General features: G+C 35.1%; 3 protein-coding genes across 5 annotated transcripts in view; 1 reads left to right on the forward strand and 2 right to left on the reverse strand.

Annotated features, from left to right (window-relative positions):
* Positions 1 to 433: 433 nt before the first annotated feature.
* Positions 434 to 9,262, reverse strand: gpx4b (glutathione peroxidase 4b). The gene is made up of 7 exons (XM_077222233.1): positions 9,127 to 9,262; positions 7,696 to 7,790; positions 6,776 to 6,920; positions 4,724 to 4,875; positions 2,243 to 2,267; positions 2,099 to 2,158; positions 434 to 785 (listed from the first exon to the last, which is right to left on the reverse strand). The coding sequence occupies exons 1-7, from the start codon at positions 9,223 to 9,225 to the stop codon at positions 753 to 755; spliced, it is 609 nt and encodes a 202-aa protein (XP_077078348.1). The 5' UTR covers positions 9,226 to 9,262; the 3' UTR covers positions 434 to 752.
* Positions 9,263 to 11,773: 2,511 nt separating this feature from the next.
* polr2ea (RNA polymerase II, I and III subunit E, a) lies at positions 11,774 to 19,364 on the forward strand. 2 transcript variants are annotated; one of them, XM_077222030.1, is made up of 7 exons: positions 11,774 to 11,906; positions 13,286 to 13,460; positions 15,356 to 15,471; positions 16,439 to 16,519; positions 17,516 to 17,574; positions 17,749 to 17,827; positions 19,140 to 19,364. In XM_077222030.1, exons 1-7 carry the CDS (start codon positions 11,850 to 11,852, stop codon positions 19,203 to 19,205), a joined length of 633 nt encoding a protein of 210 aa, XP_077078145.1. In that variant the 5' UTR covers positions 11,774 to 11,849; the 3' UTR covers positions 19,206 to 19,364. The 2 variants fall into 2 exon arrangements, with proteins under 2 accessions (XP_077078145.1, XP_077078146.1); XM_077222031.1 differs by lacking the exon at positions 16,439 to 16,519.
* arhgap45a (Rho GTPase activating protein 45a) overlaps positions 19,351 to 23,408 on the reverse strand; it is a 50,085-nt gene continuing 46,027 nt past the window's right edge. For both annotated transcript variants that reach the window (XM_077222029.1, XM_077222027.1), the window contains exon 23: positions 19,351 to 20,983. In XM_077222029.1, the coding sequence (XP_077078144.1) occupies positions 20,736 to 20,983 (248 nt within the window). In that variant the 3' untranslated portion in view covers positions 19,351 to 20,735. The remainder of the gene's footprint in view (positions 20,984 to 23,408) is intronic.

Below are 23,408 nucleotides of genomic sequence, written 5' to 3' on the forward strand. Positions count from 1 at the left end.
AACTTTCTGCAGATCAAAGAATCCTGATAAAAGTGTTATACAACCGTTTTCAACATTAATAATAATCATAAATGTTTCTTGAGCAGCAAATCATCATATTATACTGATTTCTGAAGGATCATGTGACACTGAAGACTGGAGTAATGATGCAGCTTTGATCACAGGAATAAATTACGTTTTAAAATATATTAAAATCGAAAACCGTTATTTTAAATTGTAATAATATTACACAATATTACTGTTTTTGTTGTATTTTTAATTAAATAAATACAGCCTTGGTGAGCAGAAGTGACTACTTTTAAAAACATTAAAAATCTTACCGACCCCAAACTTGTGAACGGCAGTGTGTGTGTGAATGCAGGTCAAATCTCTAAGTAAGCACTCGGTCCAGTAGAGAACACAAGCTCTGTGGAAGAACTGGCGAGACAGGAAGTTCTGACGATACGGTTTAATATCATTATTTTCATCATTAATATCACCACATGCGTGTGATTTCCAGTGAGGACAGGCATTGCTCTCCTCTCTGGAGCGCGTCTGGACATCATCGGGACGATCCCAGAGGATTTGCACGCCGGAGGACATCAGGCCGTCCCTTCCTGAACACAGGCTTGAGGAACGGCCGTCACAGATCTGGGCTTCACCCTGCTGACGTCCAGTCCAAGGCCAGAGAGGAGACGAGTGCCACACACACACACACACACACACACACACACACACGCGTGCGAGACGGAGATCCGGTTTGATCCCAATGGCTACAGGTACTTGGGGAGATCCTTTTCAACAACCTGATGAGACACACAAAACATCAGAGGTTATCATCATTTAATGAAACGCAACTTATCAAATCTCACATAATAAAAAAGGACTCTGCAATAAGTTAATAACATTAGTAAATGTATTATTAATAGGGGTGTAACGATACCCTCATGTCACGATTTGATACATATCACAATACGATATTATTGCGATAATCCCAAGACTTTTGATTTCAAACTCAATCAAACTCAACTTTCTTAAAGAATTACTGGGAACACTTTGGAATAAGGTCTCATTTGTTAAAGCCGCCTGTAGTTAATCATTTTAGCGTTTAAAACTCATCTTTGATCTCCAAAATTACATATTTAAACATGTTTTCTTTGAAAAAACAACAAATTCCTCAAAAAAAAAGCTTGAATGTAACTCGACACCCTTGCCTCATTTTGTATACGCGATTCATGAATATGTAAATGAGCCCCGCCTCCACTCACTCACGCTTATGAATTTGCACATGGTTTGTCTTAAAGCATATTAAAAACACCACATAGACATAAACAACAAATAAAAACTGGATTTTCACCACAGGGGGACTTTAACTTTAGTAAATGAATCAATTACCCAACATAAACCGTATAGCATTTATTAATGTTATGCCTGGTTCAGATTACACAATTTTTTTTTTCTGTTACGATAGTCAGTGTCAGATTACGCGATTTTGAATCCTAAAATCTTGTCGTGGACGACACACACACACACACACACACACACACACACACACACACACACACACACACACACACACACACACACACACACACACACACACACAAACACACAAACACACAAACACACAAACACACAAACACACACACACACACACACACACACACACACGTTTAGAATGGCTTTTAATACACAGTAGCAGTGTGATATTTTCCTTTGTCTATTCTATGCAACTTTTTCTGATTTTACTGTTTTATATGATATGTTGTCTTTATTTTTAATCTCTGATTAAAAAAAGCCAAAAAGCACTTTGGATACCTGATGGTTGTTGTAAAGCGCTATACAAATTGATGAATGTAAATGTTGATACACACACACACTCTCTCTCAACGGCATTAAACATGCTAGTCTTTTTATGGTGATGTCGTGAAGCATCGCAGACGTCCACTATGACACACTATACGAGATGAAACGATCGAGTCTTGCTTCCCGGCTAAAATCATTTACTCTGAACCAGGCATTAGTTCGTTCATGCTAATCTAGTTAAAAAAAATGAAACTTTATTGTAAAGTGTTACTCAATATTTCACAAAAAGTGGAAAAGTGTATAGATGACTTACGCTGGGATCTTCATACGGTGCGTATCTCTTCACAACCTGACCTTCTCTGTCAATGAGGAACTACGATAAAAACATCAGTGTTGAGCTCACAATATTGCAGTGAATTAGAGAATAACATCTATTATCATCATTCAATAAAGTTACCTTAGTGAAATTCCATTTGATGCCGCTGTGGAAACAAAAAATAGTATTTTATATCAAATGATCAATGCATTAAAGGAGCATTGTGTAATATTTAGGAGGATCTGTTGACAGAAATGCAATATCATATAAATAATGTTTTCTGTGGTGTATAAAGATATAACAATGAACCATTATGTTTTCATTAGCTTAGAATGAGCCATTTCTCTTTACACACACACTGCGGGTCCCCTTACATCGACATGTTTCTACGGTGGCCCTGAGTGGACAAACGCGTTTCGTCACCATGTTGTTCTTCGTGTAAAGAAGCTGCTAAAGTCAGTGAATAAAACACTGACACAAAGATTAACAAGTAACAATAATATTCACAAAAACATATCGTTTTACTGAATTATTAAGTAAACTTAATTTCTCAATTTATCTTTGTAAAGAAACGTCATTGCTACGCTCTACTGTCTCAGACGACGACATCACTTCCTGTCGGAGTTTGATTGACAGGTGTTCTGACCAATCATAATCCGTCATCCGCCCTTTTTGTCCGACAAAGCAGTCAGGAGAGTTAGTAGATTAACGTTGGAGGATTTGAACTTGAGAAACGGAGTGTACTGACGTCTTTCCGCGGGTAAAACAACATTCCTTCTCATGTTCATTCATGTTTATTTGCTGCTATAAATTAACTAGAAGGAAGAGATGATCGGTTCACATGGGCGGCACTAGCATGTGCTTCAGCACCACCAAAGACCAAAGCACCCTGATGACACGTCCAAAAGTAATTTCTGGAAGCAATTATATTCAGGATGTATTCTAAGGAATCCCTGAACCGCATGGAGAAGAACAAAAAATCTTGTTAAGTCGTTATTTCAACATAATATCTCATTATTTCGACATAATATCTGTTATTTCGACATAATATCTGCTATTTCGACATAATCTGTTATTTCGACATAATATCTGCTATTTCGACATAATATCTGCTATTTCGACATAATATCTGTTATTTCGACATAACGGGACACTCTAATCTGCATTAAGCCACACAAAGCGTTCTTATAATGGTGTTGTATGAGGGGAAAATGCTTAACTTGTAATTAAATGCGTTGCGTTCTTATTCTGGGCTCATCTGATTTTTTGTGCATAGTATAGCCTACTTTATTATGATTTTAGTATCATAATGACTAATAAATGCACGCACAATTATCCGTGAACTTGATTAAATGAATGTGCTGCAATTTGTACAAATAGAGAGTCTGTAGGCCTACTATACGAGTTGTAGCCATTAAATAAGTTAAAATATGTTTTTTTTTCATCTATGTTGATTATGAAAAGTGAACAGCATGAGTAAGCCAGGATGCGCAATATATCGCAATAAAATACATGATTTTGACCACTTCAGTAAGTTTTGTTATGTAGAAAGTCTTTCCAAAGTGAATTCCAATTTGAATAAATTGTATCTTAGTTTTAATCAATTTTTCATCAACCAATTGCCTGGATTTGATAAATAAGAAGCAAATATAGCAGACAATATAATCATGACATGGAGGCGCCTGCGCGGTCACTTGTATTGCACATGAACTGGAGCATCTCATCATAAATTAACCGAAACTCAGCGTATGCCTCACACATATGAGAAATATATCTATAGAAAGCTTGAAATCTCTTGATGAAATGGAACCATTCAAAACAAAAGGAAATGGGCTACTCTCGGATTATGTAATCCATTATGTGCATTTCTCTCTATAGGCGTGTTCACTACGGAGATGGCGATCGTCAACACTGACACAGAAAACACTAGTTTATTAATCAAAATCAATGTCACCGGATTTACAAATGCACAACTTGCTTGTCACCTCTTCTCGTTGTGCAGCGTTTTTTGCCACACTTTTTCCTTCCCACAGACTTCCCACTGAGGTGCCTTGATACAGCACTCTGGGAACAGCCTATTTGTTCAGAAATTTCTTTCTGTGTCTTACCCTCTTGCTTGAGGGTGTCAATGATGGCCTTCTGGACAGCAGTCAGGTCGGCAGTCTTACCCATGATTGCGGTTTTGAGTAATGAAACAGGCTGGGAGTTTTTAAAAGCCTCAGGAATCTTTTGCAGGTGTTTAGAGTTAATTAGTTGATTCAGATGATTAGGTTAATAGCTCGTTTAGAGAACCTTTTTATGATATGCTAATTTTTTTTGAGAATTTTGGGTTTTCATGAGCTGTATGCCAAAATCATCAGTATTAAAACAATAAAAGACCTGAAATATTTCAGTTGGTGTGCAATGAATCTAAAATATATGAAATTTTAATTTTTATCATTACATTATGGAAAATAATGAACTTTATCACAATATGCTAATTATTTGAGAAGGACCTGTGTGTGTGTATATATATATATATATATATATATAAACTTTGAGAAAACTGTCAATTCACAACCTTACCACCAGATGTGGCTAAATAAAAAACAAAAAAACAAACATGAAACCAAAAAAACTCACTTTCCCAGAGTTCCCTTGCCTTTAGGCTGCTCTTTCATCCATTTCCAGAGCGGATGAGCTCCGTCTCCGTTCACATCGATCTTACTGAAGAGGTCAAACTCTGCTTCGTAGCCTTTAGCAAACTCCTTGATGTCCGCTTCTGTCCCGGGCTCCTAGAAGAACACACAACAGAACACATTCATCTGATGTGTCGAAAGCTGATGGTTGGTCTTACAGCATATTAAAAACACCACATAGACATAAACAACATTAAAAACTGGATTTTCACCACAGGGGACTTTTATCGTGATTGGCACTGCAGAACACAGAAGCAGGAGTCTCTGTCACAATCACGATAAAAGTGCTTCTTAAAGTCCCTCTGTGGTGAAAATCCATGTTGTTTATATGTCTAAGTGATGTTTTTAATATACTTTAAGACAAATCATGTGTAAATTCATAAGTCGACAGCATTGCTGAGTATTTTCTCTTTTAAAAAGACCGTCTCAAAAACACAGTTTGAAATCGCTGGTGTTTCTGACGTCACAAACTACCTTGTAACCAATCAGATCAACGTGTGATCGTCAACGAGTGGATCTCTGAGCTGAGTGAGTGAGTGGAGGCGGGGCTCATTTGCATATTCATAGAACCGCGTGTTCTTTAAGTGTTTTTAAATAACACTGAAAAAAAAACGTTTCAAGGCTGGATGATATGATGATATATATAACATTGATATAAGTGATCACATGGAGTTAGACTTATATTGTATTTACATAAATTGTTAACAGGCACATTTGCTGTATGTATTTCCCAGACATCGAAATGTCTGGGAAATGAGGAAGCAAGTATTTGTATCATTCGTAGCAAGCATTTTGAGAGGCGTTTTGACAATTCAAAGCCACTGAATGACGAATACAGAAAAAACTAGCAGTCTGGATTAGAAAAACACTAGCCACTGGTTACATTCTGAGTGCTGGAATCATAATAAGTAATATATGTCCATTCCCTTAATGACTATAATAGTACCCAGTGTTTTGCATATTATTTATTAAACAAATAACATTTCTTGACCTGCTTTTCGCTGGGAAAACCCCCAGATCCCACTTTTCTTTCAGCACAGATGCATGTGACGGAGCAGATATTATCAGAACATATTGATTATAGAGTGTGAATTCAGATGAAGGCTTCAATGTGCATCTCTTGTAAGATTAAATCTCACCCTCCAGCATTTCATAATCCACTTACAGCTTCAGTCGTGTGACCTACTTACAGTGATGACAGTCTGACATTCACTTACACTTCAACACTTGCATTTAATGCTCGAAAAACAAATGTTCGGCCCTGAATCGGCTGTAATTCACAATATAATCCCAGACTAAATATGCAGCACTGCATAACACACTAATTTTCAGTATGCATGGAATACTGTATCCTTTAATGCAACATGCATGCATTGATCATTTCCAGTGTGACAAATGAACCTGAATTAATATTAATGATTTCAATATTGACTCTTTCTTGACTTTTTTTATACAAAAATCCAACGCAAAAAGTGACTGGATTAAACACGCAACATACATACTGCATGCCGGCATTTCAACTGTTATTCTTGCATACCGTTCATTCATCATCCTGTTTACAGGTGAAACTCGAAAAATTTGAATATCGTGCACAAGTTCATTTATTTCAGTAATTCAACTTAGAAGGTGAAACTAATATATTATATAGACTCATTACATGCAAAGTGAGATATTTCAAGCCATTATTTGTTATAATTTTGATGATTATGGCTTACAGCTTATGAAAACCCCAAATTCAAAATCTCAGAAAATTTGAATATTACATGAAATCAATTAAAAAAAAAAGGATTTTAAATACAGAAATGTCGGCCCTCTGAAAAGTATAATCATGCATATGTATATAGTTATATATATTAAATATATTAGTTTCACCATTTAATTTGAATTATTGAAATGCATGAACTTTTGCACGATTTTCAAATTTTTCTAGTTTCACCAGTACATAACATGAAAAGCACCGGATATAACGCAGTGCACACACTGGTACTGTACATACCTGACCTCCAAACTGGTTGCAGGGAAAGCCCATGATGCGTAAACCTTTCTCAGCGTACGTGGCGTGCATCGCCGCAAACTGAGTGTAGTTTACAGGAGTCTTTCCTCACTTGGAGGCTACGTTAGTGATGATACACACGAAACCCCTGAAAACAGACAAACACACGGTGACCCAGTTTCCAAAGCAAGATTACGCTCAGCATAACACTAAAAATAACTGATGCACAATGAAGAATGCGCATTAAGAGAGTCTAATAAAGGTGAGGAGAGCTATTGAGCTCTGCAACTGAAGCAAAGCGCTGCTAAACTCTCCGTTATGATGCTAGTGTTGTGCATTTGATCGGGAATTTAATGCATTTTTTATTTGGTCGTTTTGACATGCATCACATTATCTGTCTCAAATGCTTATTAAACAATATCTTTATTTTTTAAGGATTTGTTTTACTCAAATTACAGAAGGTATCCAAAATAGAACTTACAACAACGTATTTAACATTATATTAAATACAAAGATTACAATGGCTATTATTGTTCAATAAATAATTAACATTTAGAATATAAAAATATTATAACATTATAATGTATTCATTTCCAGAAACGGTCTGCTTGGGGTTTATCAGACAAGGTTAACATTCGTGAAAAGATTGTTTTTTGTTCTGTTCTTTTCAAAAAGAAACTAATTTCATATATATTGTATTTTAATAAGTAAAGCACTTTCAAGTATCTCTTCATAAATATGGCTGTCTTCAAAGGTTTTCCAGGATTTAAATGTTAAAAAGTCAAAGTCAAGTACTTGAAGCACCTTGTATGATCCCTGTTCGCATTAGGGCTTTATTTAAATCACTCACACTAAAAACAAAGTACTATAAACATCAGTAAAAAAAGATGTGAGATTTTGCAAACCAAATCAATTGTGTTCACCTGTATTTCTCCAGAGACACTTCCTCTCCATCAATGTCTATAGCTTTGAAATCGTATATGGATTTGGCCGACTTCCAGTCATTGGCTTCGGCACACTGTAATAAACAGAGAGAGGTTAAAGGTCACAGGGCGTGACGAGTCTCTACGAATGCCATTAATCAGATGCTGACACAATCATGAGCTCTGAATCAATTGAGCAATTTCATAATGCAACAGTTTAGCTTATGAAACACCCTCTGATAGTGTTGTGTGAGATTTTTATAAGTTATGCATTACACAAATAATACACTACCCGTCAAAAGATTTTTAATGTCCTTAAAAGAAGTCTCCATTAAAACCAAGGCTGCATTTATTTGAATAAATTAATAAATAAATAATAATAATAATAATATTGTGAAATATTATTACAATTTAAAACAGCAGTTTTCTATGTGAATATATGATGAAATATAATATTAATATAGAAAATAGTTATTTTAAATGATCGTAATATTTAACAATATTTTTGTTTGTTTGTTGTATTTGTAATAAAATAAATGCAGCCGAGGAAGCAGAAAAGACTTTTTAAAAAACATTAAAAATCTTACCGATCCAAAACTTTTGACTGGTAGTGTATATATTAGTGTTTTAAAATTAGATGACACTATCTCGAGCAGATTTTCCATCTGTGTGTGTGTGTGTGTGTGTGTGTGTGTGTGTGTGTGTGTAGAGAGAGAAAACACAGCGGTCACAGGAGATTCACGTTAAACATCTATCAGGTGGAGATAGTCAAAGCTAATCAGAATTAAGAGTAAGCCGACTATCTGCCTTTATATGGCAGTCCAGAGTACATGTTTGTGTGTAAGAGAGTAACAACTATGCAAGAACAAAATATAGATCTCAATAAAGTTCATGCTGTGTGGGATTATTTATTAGTTTGCGACAATCGCATAATCGGTTCAATACTGAAAATATGATGGTGTGTGGTTGCATCTGTTTTTGAACCCATAATCAAATGTTTGGAAACATTAGTATTTTTAATGTTTTGAAAGTCTCATATTCATCAAGCCAGTATTCAAAAATACAGAAACCCCATTATCACCACATGATTAAATGCAGAATTCATTAACGCTAAACCGAAACCAGGCCTAAAACCTGTGTTTGCCAACAAACTGACCTTTAATAATACGTTTCGTAAAAAATATACATTAGGAGAAGCCATATGATTTCATTTTAATTCATAAACAAACCCCCAGACATGCTGAAATCATTAAAGCTAACGGGCTAATGTTGCTCCACCGGAATGAATTGGCGGAGACACGCAGGTGCGCACGAATAAACACACCGGACTATGACCTTCTTACAACGACTACATAAACTAGTTTTCAAAAACACACAAAATCGTCTCAAACGGAGTAAAACAGCAGGTAAAGAGATAGTATAATGTCTTACCATGGCTCTAGTCAAGCTCTTGCTGCCCAACGCGCCGATCACCAGCGCTCTTTGAAATAACCACATGATACTAGCGCTGAGACACGAAGCCCCGCCCATTTACTGGAAGGATACGCCTCTTCTGTTGGTTTCAGCCAATCAGAGACGGTGCTTATGCCACTGATTTAAAGTCATATGATCAATACGGTTTTATTTTAATATTACATATTCATATTCATATTATTTCCGTTGCAATTGAAATGAATATATATATATATATATATATATATATATATATATATATATATATATATATATATATATATATATATCAGAATCAGAAAGAGCTTTATTGCCAAGTGTGCTTGCACACACAAGGAATTTGTTTTGGTACTGAGGCTTCCAGTGGACATATACAAATACAAATACAACATGAAACATTATACTACAAATTATAAGAATAAAAAATAAAAATATAAATACATGAGAATAAAACGATCACAGTTGGGTTCAGTCAGAATATACATTTCAGAGATAAGATCAGTTACATTATTATTTTATAATTAATAATATAATAAAATAATATTTTATATTATATATAAATAATAATGTAACTGATCTTATCTTTGTACAGCAGTTAGTCATGCTACTCCGGTTGGTCTTGCTCTTGATATAGTTTTTTTCTTTTTCTTTAGAAAAATGAGAGAGAGAGAGAAAGGGAGAGAGAGAGAGAGAGAGAGAGAGAGAAAGGGCAGGGTTTATTCTTATTGAGAAATATGTCATGTACAGACAACAAAAATATATAATTACACAAAGGATCACATACTAGGGCTGAGACACGAAGCCCCGCCCATTCCCTGGAAGGACACGCCTCTTCTGGTGGTTTCTGCCAATCAGAGACGCTGCTTATGCCACTGATTTAATGTCATATGATCAATACGATTTTATTTAATTTTTATATTACATATATATATTATTCCAGTTGGAATTGATATTAAACAAATATAAAACAAATATGTAGTAATACGGCTTCCAAAAATAGAAGCTATATATAAAATATATATATATATATAATGTAACTGATTTTATCTCTGTACAGCAGCTAGTCATGGTCCTCTGGTTGGTCTTGATATAGTTTTTTTCTTTTTCTTTAGAAAAACGCCTTTGATTTTCTGGTTTTGCCATAGCTTTTTTTAAATGTATTCTTATTGAGAAATATGTCATGTACAGACATGGCAACAAAAAATTATAATTACACTATGACAGTTGGAACAGCTGCAATAGTGAGCATTTCAGAAAAGATGGAAAAAGAGAGAGAGAGACAGAGAGAGAGAGAGAGAGAGAGAGAGAGACAGAGAGAGAGCGAGAGAGAGAGAGAGAGAGAGAGAGAGAGAGAGAGAGAGAGAGAGAGAGAGAGAGCGCTATACACCTAGAGACACTGGTATAAATATTAAGATTAAACATTTTAATTGCTATGTTTATTTTCATGTAAAAGTTTTTTATTATTTATTGTTATTGTATAGTGTTATAAATGCTTTGGCAATGTAAAGATTTCTTTCACCATGCTATTTGAATATTTTTTTCTCTTAAGAGAGAGAGAGAGAGAGAGAGAGAGAGAGAGAGAGAGAGAGAGAGAGAGAGAGAGAGAGAGAGAGAGAGAGAGAGAGAGAGGTTTAGTTTTTAGGTCATGATTTATAGGGCTGGGTAAAAAATATCGATTTCTCGATTTTAATCGATTCTCATTTTTACGAACCGATATCGATTCTTAAATCCCACGAATCGATTAGTCATCCTGTTTTCAGTTGATGAATGAATGGAACATTGTAGCGCTCATATAATCCAATAAATCGCACTAATCTTTGTGCTTTGTTACTATTGATATGAAACAAAGTAAAATATTTCAAATTACGTCCATTTCCTTACGAAATTCCAAAACATCGCACATGATCTTCTCTTCCGCCTTAATAATACCAGTTACAGCGCGAAATAAGCATGAATGAGCATCTGAAAGAGTTAAAGATAGAGTACAACTTATCGAAATCCGTATCGTCACATAGAATTGCTCAATTCCAAGTGTTTCAACCGTGGAAAGACGTCAGTAAAATAACTTGCAAACAATGTCATGTAACGTCACATTTACCTCAGAAAAAACTTATCCAGTGACCATGAACTCATTAGTCAGCTAAAAAATTAACTGTAGAGAGGAGCATTTTGCTAAATATTTATTTGCTAAATAACATATTTGCTAAATAGCATTTTGCTAAATACATATTCATTATAATTTTTAATGTTCTTCGATATTTAATGCATGTTTGAATAAATCTTTTATGACAGCCACAATTTAAATCTTTATTTTTCATATAATTTTATTATTATAAAACTAAATAAAAGTGTAATTTAAGTGTTTGTATACAAATCAGCCTTCAATATTATAGTAGGCTAATGAACCCTAGGCTACAACTGACTCCCATTTGTTCTCCTTGAAAATTTGCCATGTATTGTAGCCAATCTGATATCCAAAATAATCAATATCGAATCGAATTGCAAGCTTGTGAATAGAAATCGAATCGAATTGGGAAATTTGTGCCCTAATGATTTAGCACAATTTTGTGCCTGGCAATAAATGAGACACCATCCAGGGGTCCTTCGCCGCCTCGATAAAGGTTAACAGACGCAGCTTTCATCACGTGACGGATTAAAGGGAAGTGCGCGTGGTTTGAAAGCTTGATCAGGAACACGCGCTAATGGACGATGAGGAGGAGGCTTATCGATTATGGAAAATCCGTAAGACCATAATGCAGGTGTGAATGTAGACTGAGCTGCGTCTGTTCACTGTTTATAACTCTTCTAGTAGTTGTTTACATTAAACACGCGATCAAAAGATAAGTAGTGATGTGTACACATAATGATTTAGTAAATATAAGGTGAATTCAGGGCGATTGGGATACTTTTTCCCTTTAATATGACTTCAACTTGAATTTTTCTAAAATAAAATATCACACAGACTAAAATAATTATTCAGTTAAATGATAAGACATTTAGAAATGAAATTCAGTACCAGACATTGACTATAGTAAGAAATCTAACATACAAAAAGGTGAAGGCTTAAAATTTAATGTAAGATAATATTTTAGTGTAGTATATATTATTAGTATAGAGGGAAAACTCTAAAAATAAATAATAGAAATATATAAATCATTTTCTTTTAAAGTCCTCCTGTAAGTCAATAATTGTATCCCTTAAAACTCATCTTTGATCACCAAAATTACATTTAAACGTTTTTTCCTTGAAAAATATTCTTCATGCCTTAAAATATCTTGAATGTAACTCGACACCCTTGCCTCATTTAGTTTACACGTTTCTATGAATATGCAAATGAGCCCCGCCTCCACTCACTCACTCAGCTCAGAGATCCACTCGTTGACGATCACACGTTGATCTGATTGGTTACAAGGTAGTTTGTGACGTCAGAAACACCAGCGATTTCAAAGCGTGTTTTTGAGACTGTCTTTGGTTCACTGCAGTTTTAAGCAGAAAATACTCAGCAATGCTGTCGACTTATGAATTTACACATGATTTGTCTTATTAAAGCATATTAAAAACACCACATAGACATATAAACAACATTAAAAGCTGGATTTTCACCACAGGGAGACTTTGAATAAATAAATGATTAATCATGGTAAAATATTAAAAATGCTAAATTGAACTAAATGCATAACAGTAGAGTACTATAGGGAATAGAAGAAACGTAAATGGATATATTTTCAAAACAATATTTTATACATTAAAATATAAAGCTGCCTTTTAAACTTTACGGGTGCATAAGCTGCATTGGTTACACTTTACAATAAGGTTCATTAGTTAACATAAGTTAACTACCTTAGTTACATGAACAATACTTCTACAGCATTTATTAATCTAATTTAAACATTTACTAATACGTTAATCAAATCAAAGGTTGTAAACATTAGTTAATGCACTGTGAACTAACAATGAACAGCTGTATTTTTATTAACTAATGTTAACAAAGATGAATAAATACTGTAACAAATATATCACTCATTGTTAGTTCGTAGATTAACTAATGTTAACTAATGAAATGTATTTTTAAGTGTTACTAATACATTTATATGGCAGAAAACAAGGAAAGTCACATGACGGTTCTGTGGTGTTGTAGCTCTGCCATGATCGGGGGTTTCTGGTGACCCAGGATGAGCTGGACCAGACGCTGGACGAGTTTAAGGCTCAGTTCGGGGACCGACCCAGCGAGGGCCGACCCAGGCGGACCGATCTCACGGTTCTGGTCGCTCACAATGACGATCCCACCGACCAGATGTTTGTTTTCTTCCCAGGTGAGATTCCCGTGTTCGTCAAGCCTCGGAGGATTACTCACAAGAACGCTGCTAGGAATTGACTTGAGAGTTCAAGAAAAATTGTTGGGTTAAAAGTTAGTTATCAAACATTACATCTCAGTCGTGATTTTAAGTGTCAGTTTTAGAGATGATTCACGACACTTTGCTGTGCCACAAATCTTGGAAACAGAAATCGGTATAATATGATGATTTGATGCTAAAGAAACATTTCTGATTATTATCAATGATGAAAACAGTTATTTACCTTTTTTTTTTTTGGATTATTTGAAGAACAGCATTTATTTGAAATAGAATCTTTTGTAACTTTATAAATGTCTTTACTGTCACTTTTGATCAATTTAATTCCTCCTTGATGAATAAAAGTATTGATTTATTTTATTTATTTCCCCTCAAAAATAAAATAGAAATTGTTACTGACCCCAAAGTTTTGAACGGTAGTGTTTAATGTTACAAAAGATTATATTTCTGTTCTTTTGAACTTTCTATTCATCAAAGAATCCTGAAATAAAAATGTAAATAACTGTTTTCAACATTGATAATAATCATAAATGTTTCTTGAGCAGCAAATCATCATATTATAGTGATTTCTGAAGGATCATGTGACACTGAAGACTGGAGTAATGATGCTGAAAATTCAGCTTTGATCACAGGAATAAATTACACTTTACTATATATTCACACAGAAAACAGCTGTTTTACATTGAAATAATATTTCACAATATTACTGGGTTTGTTTTGTATTTTTAATCAAATAAATGCAGCCTTGGTGAGCAGAAGAGACTTCTTTTAAAAACATTAAAAATCTTACCGACCCCAAACTTTTCAACGGTAGTGTGTATATATTTATCTTTCCAATCGATATCGTTTGATGAACTGCTCATCGTCAAACATTTCTACAACATTCAGAGCATTCAAGCCCACACTGGCAACCTGAGACTCTCGAGCTGTCTTAATAACTGAGCGGATGTGATTCTTAGCTTTAAGAAATGTGATAAATTGCTTTTTATATACGCAAGTTTGAAAGTAGGAGTAAATTTCATGAATTCTCAGCACTTCAAGGATTAGTTCACCTCAAAATGAAAATTTCCTAATGATTTACTCACCCCAATGCCATCCAAGATATCCACGACTTTCTTTCCTCAGTGGAAGAGAACTATTTTTTTGATAAACATTTCTGGATTTTTCTTCGAATAATGGACTTCAATGGCAACCAACATTTTGAAGTCCAAATCAATGCAGTTTCAAAGGTCTTTCGGAGGTGCACAATCAGAGCTGAGGAGGAAGGGCTTATCTAGCGAAACGATCGGTCATTTTCCAAAAAAAAACTACAATTGTTCGGATTGAGCTGATCTGCAACGCGCCGGGAAGGACAGTTGAAAGGTCACGCTCGATGTCGCCGGCGGAAGTACCATCGAGTGTGACCTTTCAACGTGATGACGTAGTTCCCGGCGCGTTGCAGATCAGCTCAATCCGAACAATTGTAGTTTTTTTTTGGAAAATGACCGATCGTTTCGCTAGATAAGCCCTTCCTCTTCAGCTGTGATCGTGCACGGCCCGCTGAAGCACATCAAAGATCTTTGAAACTGCATTGATTTGGACTTCAAAACGTTGGTTGCCATTGAAGTCCATTATTCGAAGAAAAATCCAGAAATGTTTTCCTCACAAAACGTATTTTCTCTACCACTGAGGAAAGAAAGTCGTGGATATCTTGGATGGCATTGGGGTGAGTAAATTATTAGGAAATTTTCATTTTGAGGTGAACTAATCCTTTAAGACTAAAATGTCAGTTTGAGAAGCTTGATAAATACAGGCCCTGATGCGCGTGAGACTGAACGCTTCACATGAGCTCATCGCAGTGTGTGTCATCCACACAGAGGAGATGAAAGTGGGCATCAAGACCATTAAGATGTATTGCCAGCGGATGCAGGAGGAGAACATCACTCGGGCCATCATCGTGGTCCAGACGGGCATGACACCATCCGCTAAACAGGTGCGCTCAAACACACCTGTGTCTCAGCTGGAGCCGTGCATCTGGGGTCTCGTTTACAAAACCGTGCAGGATCCGCACTAAAAGCGTACGTGCGCCTGAAAAGCCAAAAATGGTGTACGCCAAAAAATATTCAGACTGTGCGTATGCCAGAACCTGCGCTAATTCCCTTTATAAGCCACCCCGAAACAACCATATATGAGCTTACAACGCCTCGATTACCATGCATATCCTCATTTGCATATGCATATTCATCCACGTGATGTCATGTTTAACGGTACTAGACATTAGGAAAATATGAGATGCGGATGCGTCACATTACATTGCTAAAAAATCATTTAGTAGCCTATATTTTCCTTCTATTTTTTAACAAATAAATCGAATAGTATAAAAATAACCATTTAGACCAACCAAATAAAAATAAACCATTATTTGACTGAAAATATTTCCTCAGACCATGAGTTCTGCTATTATCATGTGCTAAGCAATCCTCGCTGTAGTTTAAACATTAAAACACCGCATGCCACAGGAAAAGTGTTCAAAAGCAGTGCATATATTTCTATTTATTAGAATAGGAATAATGTTGCAACTTCTCTGTAATGATTGCATGTCATTTAAGTGCTTAACTCCATTATTGAGAATGGCATATTTAATCTAAATGTGTATATCAGATGTTTTTCACTTTTATTTATTTAAACTGTTATTGTGAACATGACTGTATTTATGATTATGACTCCTAATGAAGATTTAAAGTGGTTTTCTTTCATCTGCTATCAGTCCCTAACTGTGCCAAACTGCTCCGTGTCCACAATGTTGGTACGCCTGTATATCCCGTCAAGACAATTTCTATAAATCACAACTTGTGCGTGTGAAGTGGCGTACGGCTGTTTTGTGTGACGCAGCGGTTATTAATGAGGCCTCGGATGCCCGGCAAGCCTGATATGAGTTTATGATGATGCTTGTTTTGCAGTCTTTAGTTGACATGGCACCGAAATACATCCTGGAACAGTTTCTACAGCAAGAGCTGCTAATAAACATCACCGAGCACGAGGTGAGACGCTTTCCTCCTGCGGTGACGCAAAAAACAGGGACGCTTTTACTGACAAAATGTAGTAAAAGAAATCATGCGTTCAGAGCATAATTAACATTCTTTATATATTGTAATTTAAACTGTGATATGATTAATATCTGCTGTTAAAAGAACAAAAAGTGCTAAATTCTATACATTTTGACCCAAGCACTAAAATATTTTATAAAATGAATATTTAAAATATTAAAGCTGAACTTTAATAATAGTAATATTAGGAATATAAACATTATTATTAAAATATCATAATTGAGAGTTGTTATAAGTATTGCACTTTTTTTTATAATATGAATATTTAAATTAAAGTGTACAGTATTTAAGAACATTAATAATATAAATATTATGAATATATTTTTTTTTTAAATCGAGATTTGTTATATTACCAAGTATTGCACAAAAATATTTTATAATATATTAAGTGTATAGTATTTAAGAACATTACTATAAATATTGTGAATATAAAAAATCATATCGAGATTTGTTAACAAATTGCACAAAGCATTTTATAATATGAATATTTAAAATCTTAATGCGTATAGTATTTAAGAACATTAATAATATAAATATAATGAATATAAAAAATGATATTGAGATGTTTACAAATATTGCTCAAATATTTTCTAATATGAATATTTGAAATTAAAGCATATAGCATTTTAAAACATTGATATAGTATAAATATTACGAATATAAAAATATTGATTAAAAATCATATTGAGATTTGTCGTTTTAACAAATATTGTGATTTAAACTGACAAATTTTACATCTAATGTTAAATTAACAAAAACTGCTAAATAATAAAACTCGTTCTAAATTGAATTAAAAATGTTAAAATATTAATAGATGTTATGAATGTAACTTATTTATAAATATGAAAATTTAAGGTTTCCTTTTAAATGTTTAATATCCTTTCATTCTAAAACTTCAGTTATTCACATGACCGGTTGTGTGTCTTGCAGTTGGTCCCCGAACACATCGTCATGACGAAAGAGGAAGTGACGGAGCTTCTGGCCAGATAGTATCCACATCTCAAGTGTGTTAAACTGACTGTTGTCTAACAGGTTTCCCAAACACAGGAAGTCCTGCTTTAAACTCGCTCACTGTTGAGTTGACCACGTATTACACACAGATTGATCAGTATTTGGCTTCTCTGTGACGTCACCTGTGAACAGCTTTTCTTGACTGTCATCAGTAAACTCAAGGAGAGCCAGTTACCCAGAATTCAGCCTGGGGATCCAGTGGCACGATACTTTGGGCTGAAACGAGGCCAGGTGAGAAAATCACTTCATCTGTGCAATCTGGAGCTCTTTACATTTACTTAGTATTATATCGTTTGAAGTATTACAGTCAAACGCCTTTTCTCACATTATCACAGTTTAGAAAATTGTAATAAATTATGACAAGAACTCATCAAATCAGTTGATATTTCACTAGAGATGCACCGAAATCTAAGCTGTTGTCCCGAATCCGGCCCTGATTGTCCCGAAAATTATACTGAAGTAAAATCTTGAGTAGTTATTGTCTGCTAAAACATTAAAAACTGTCCGCGGAGGTTGAGTCGTGAAGAGAGCGTGAGTTGCAGCAGCCGTGAGCTCGGTGAATGTGCAGCCGGTCGTAAAGGAGTGATTGATCTGTAGCGGCAAAAAATACTTCAGCAATGAACAATGACTACGTATTAGACTACAAAATAATAATTAATAATACAAATGATAAATTAATTTGTTGCTCACGCTCAATTAAAGTGAAAGCACACTTTTGATGGACAAAATAAATATAATTTCACACAAAGTGCCCAGAATTTGCATGTTTGGTGTGTTTTAACAAGAACTGGAGTAGGTTATGTCAGAAAAGAAAATGAATAAACCTTTTTTTTAGTTTGATATTGGATGTGAAAAAAAGGAAATGGTTCTACCATAACACTGCACTTTAGATGTGTGTGAATTTCCCACACCAGGAGATTTTTATATAGTTCTCTTTTATAGCGATGACTGTTCAAGAAATGTTCTATGCAAAATGTTCTACTAGAGAAAAGAGAGAAAATAAATATTTGTGTGTGTGTGTGCTGTAAAGTGGTTAGAAAAAATGAAATCGGAAAGGGCTAAAATTGGTATGTCAAACTCCTTGAAAAATCGGAAGCGGTCTAGAAAATTGTAATCGGTGCATCTCTATATTTCACTGTGTTGTCCATCCTTCTGTTAGACTGTCTCACACATGAATTATGTTGAATATCTGTCAGCTGTTAAATTTAAATACACAATTAGATAATACCAGTTTAGCTCAACCAATCACCAAGCAATGCGTCATGTTGTTCAGTCTGTGGTGTTAAAAGGTGCATTAGCAATTAAAGTAAAACATGATCAGGTCAAAGTGTCTGAATAATGTTTGGTCACAAATTTTTATAAATTTTACTTGTCACTGTATGAAGAATATTTGGGTATAATGTCACGGTTTACTTTATTTTGCAATCCTCACTTACATAAATTAACTTTAGTGTCCTGCACACACTAGTAAAACAAATTAAAATCAAAAATGATCTTTGTTTTGACTGTGTCTGCATTAAAGACGTGGTTCTGCGTGTAACAGGTGGTGAAGATCATCCGGCCCAGCGAGACGGCTGGACGATACATCACATACAGACTCGTACAGTAAACGTTCATCTTTTCTTTAAGGATTTTCAGTGTTCTTTTGGTTTATAATGTGCAATTCTTGAGATGGACGGCAACAATTAATTTAATTTCCCTAAAACTTGAATCTTGGATTATATTTGTTTTTGCAAATTAAGAAATAAATCAACTTTTGTTTAATGAATGTTTTTATTATGGTGTTGTGAATATTTTAACGCATCCATGACAAAAAAAACAAAAAAGTAGTTAAACCCCAACTTAAGTTTACAAACTGAATTATTCATTGCAAATATAGTAGATTTATTGGATATAAATGTTTCGTCCGAATATATACAGTTTCAGAGTGTACACAATGGTTTTGACTTCATTCACAAATGTCTGGTGTTTATCAGTCAAGTCATGTGGTTAGAGAGGCTTTGAGGTGAAGCTGCTGAAACAACCATCCTCGTATCAGTAATGAACAAATAAAGCATATGTTTGAAAGAGAAGTTACATGCGCATTAAAGCCAGCACTGACCAGCAGCGGCTGTTAGTTCACTATCACCGTTACATCAGTTTATGCTCTTCTGGCAATAAACAAAGAAAAAACTCCAGTGTATAGAGGAAACTATAATAAATACAAATGTTAAAAGTTCCTGTATATTCCTATCACAAATGGAGACTTTTTAATATTTTACACACCTTGAAATTGTATTATTAATGGCATATATGTTTGTAGGACAGAAATTGATCGTGTTCCAGTTCTTCATGGTTTATGCAGATTAGTGCACGGATGTATTGTTATATTGAATAAAGAGACACGTTATATAAACATCCAGTTCATATTAGCCAATATTTTAAACTACACTGATCTCACTTCTGTTTGCCTGTCAGTCAAACCCCTCTTAAAGGGATAGATCACCCAAAAATGAAAATCTGAGTTATATTAAATGTCCTGGCTCTTCCAAGCTTTATAATGGCAGTGAATGAGCACTATTTAAATTAAAAAAAAAAAAAATCCATACAAGTGCAAATATCCATCATAAAAGTGTCCCAAACGGCTCCGGGGTTAATAAAGGCCTTCTGAGGCGAAGCCATACGTTCTTGTAAGAAAAATATCTATATTTAAAAACTTAATCGACTAAAATAACTAGCAAGTTAAAATGCAGAACTGGGCAACCGTGTGCGTCAAGTTCAAGTGTTTCTCGTAAATCGATGCGAACGGCCGGATGTCTGCCGGAAGCTCGTTATTTATTTAGTCGATAAAAGTTTTAAATAGTTTTTTCTAACAAGAACGCATGGCTTCACTTCAGAAGGCCTTTATTAACCCCGGAGCCTTTGGGACACTTGTAAAAAACGTAATGCCCATTCACTGCCATTATAAAGCGTGGAAGAATTAGGATATTTATTAATATAACTCTGATTGTATGTGTCATATATACACCTAGGATGACTTCAGGGTGAGTAAATCATGGGTTAATTTGAATTTTTGGGTGAACTATCCCTTTAATATTACTATTGTTTGACTGTGGGAATTAACATATACATATGGTTAAATTCATAACGCCCCCTGGTGTTACTGATCTGAGACCTGCTCGTGCTCCTCTGTTTCCCCTGTACTGGTGTTCTGCTCCGGGATGGTCTCCGGGACGAGTGCGCTCAGGTCCAGGCTGGCTCTGGGACTGGTCTGCTCTTCTTCTGTGCTGGTTTCGCTCTCCTGGCTCACCAGAGGAGGGCGCTGTGCTCGTGATCCGCCTGGCTCCTCCACATCAGAGTCCGAGTCCAGCGAGCGCTCCTGAGAACCAGAGGAACCCACCGAATGACCTGAAGAAAGAGGGAACAGTACACTCGTTCAATAGTGGCACATGGCAATCTCTCGTGTTAAGTTGGTTAGGGTGACAATAACACATTAACAGCTATATAAAAGCAGGCTCTATTTACAGACCCTGTGTAATTCAAGCCAGGGTTGCCAGATCTGCAGCTTATCCCTATACTAAACATTATTTGTAGCGCCTCTCATCCAATAATAGCAAATAACTTTGTGATTTGTTACTTCTAAGAAGAAAAAAAGTGTCATCTTTCAAATTCTGTCCATTTTATCACGAAATTCAATCAATAAATGGCGTTTTGACGCTCTTAAATGTGACAGATCGCTGTAGTCTATTCTTCCACTTTAATACAAATTAGGCCTATATCTAGAAAAATATGCATGAATATCAGAAGGCAAGTTAAAACACACAACTAACCAAAGTTCATATGTCTCATGTAAGTGTCAGTGTTTCAACCGTGGAAAGATGTCAATAATACTTGCTTGTGAACACGATCACTTAATGCTGCATTTACCTCAGGAAAGTCATACGTTTGTTAGCTTTATCACTCGGAATAATCGGCTGAGAAATTTCATATCGGTGCATCTCTAAATGAAAGGGCAAACTAAACTACAATAAAATTTCAATTCCTAATTCTTATCATAATATTATAAAATAATATTAAAAATATTAAATGCAACTTGTAAAATAAACATTTTAATATTTCTTTATATGTACATGTGTGTGTGTGTGTATATATATATATATATATATTAAATAATATTAAAGTATTAATATTAAAAAATGTTTCTTGGTTTTTTGAATTAAGAGAATCTTAAATAAACATATATATATATATATATATATATGTGTGTGTGTTTATTTAAGATTCTAATTATCTGTAATTATAATTAAAAATTATGTGTAATTATCTTAAAAACTATTAATGCTAGAGAGGTGCGGTCTTTTTTACCGTCTTCCTCAGATTCTGCTGAAAACAGTGATGATAAACTTACCCGGCTTGTATACACACTTCCTTGTTGCGCAATACCACTTCGTCAAAGGCCAATGAAATCGATGTTGTTTGGCAGATTCACGAGCAACAACCAATGGAAAAATTGCCGATGAAGGAATATTTTCTTACCCAATCAGAGGAAGGTTACCATGACGTATTCTAGCAAATCGGAGGACTCTGTAGCCTTGCAAGGGGTGGTACTATATACTATTACGCAAACCGCTTCTCGTGGCAGAGACGACAGAAAGCGAACGGACGCGTCGAGTATAAACAAGGCTTTACGGAGCGAGAGCGCACAGAGATATGAGAGAGAGACAGAATAATTATAATAAATATATACACATACAATTATAGCATTATTTATTGTTTTAGCACTTTTATGATGGCAAGCAGTAAATGATTTACGGTGGAACAAGCTCTGGGAGAATTACTGGAGAGTGACGAGGAGAAAGCATTGCTTAGAAAATTCTAAGCATTCCTAAGAAAAACGCCTGGGACTATTTGTAAATAAAGTTAAAATTTTCATTGTTCTTTACACATTTTATTTAACAATTACACATGTCTGTCAAGCAAAGGCTTTGACAAATATATTTTTTGTTCAAAAACTGTTCACTATTGTTGTGTGATGTGTGATTTACAGAAAAATAAATGCCAAGAATCAAATTTCCGTTTTTGAAATTCTCTAGTTTATGGTACATTTTAACTCATACTTCCTTTATAAACATATTACATGTGTGCTTATGTTAGCTTAGGGTCTTCTGAATCCATAGATACCAAACACATAGTGTTCCATCTCCATTACATATAGTTTATAAGCCCAAATGTAAAAATAGAGAAAACGGACCAAAAAGAGCTTAGTCCCCAGAGGGTTAATATGTTTGTTTATGATAATATGTACATTTATAAATGAAAAGAGGTGTTTTATATATATTTCGTTTTATTGTTGATGAAAAGAGGCAGAGCAGCCAGAGCGAGCTGAGTGACGCGATCAAGAACGCCGCGGTTCCGTTTGCAGAATAACTGGACTCGCGTCCTCTCGTCCTCGGGAGTTCGTTCTCCTGAGTCAAACTTGGTATTGAGAAACGGCCAATATTGACCCGCGTTCTGTTTTCTTTCATGCGCCGTGCACGTTTCCAATGTTGTAATATGCACGCAAACGCACCAGGGTTGGATAGAATCAAGTTGAATGTGAAACCAGACCAAGGGTTTTCCCGGGGGGCGCCGGGAACAAACGCGCTCGGATTCGGTCCGCAGCTAACCAGCTGTAGCCTGACATGCACTTCTCCAAAACTAAGATTAATTGAGTGAACACGAGCAGTTTTTCCGTGAGCGGGAATTGAAAACCCGGACTGGACTAGACTGGAGAGAGGAACGTGCTTTCGCTCCAATCCAGGCTTTATCACATCCCCCTCAGCAGGGTGAATAC

The sequence above is a fragment of the Siphateles boraxobius genome, unplaced genomic scaffold (genome assembly GCF_051911475.1).
Source record: "Siphateles boraxobius isolate OS27281-9 unplaced genomic scaffold, OSU_SipBor_1 86, whole genome shotgun sequence".
NCBI lineage: Eukaryota > Metazoa > Chordata > Actinopteri > Cypriniformes > Leuciscidae > Siphateles > Siphateles boraxobius.

What these genes read in the sequence shown, in the direction of transcription:
- polr2ea (XM_077222030.1), top strand. Translation starts at nt 11,850, where the DNA reads ATGGACGATGAGGAGGAGGCTTATCGATTATGGAAAATCCGTAAGACC. An exon ending in TGACACCATCCGCTAAACAG is followed by an intron (nt 15,472 to 16,438) that starts GTGCGCTCAAAC and finishes CTTGTTTTGCAG; the next exon opens with TCTTTAGTTGACATGGCACC. An exon ending in ACGGAGCTTCTGGCCAGATA is followed by an intron (nt 17,575 to 17,748) that starts GTATCCACATCT and finishes GACTGTCATCAG; the next exon opens with TAAACTCAAGGAGAGCCAGT.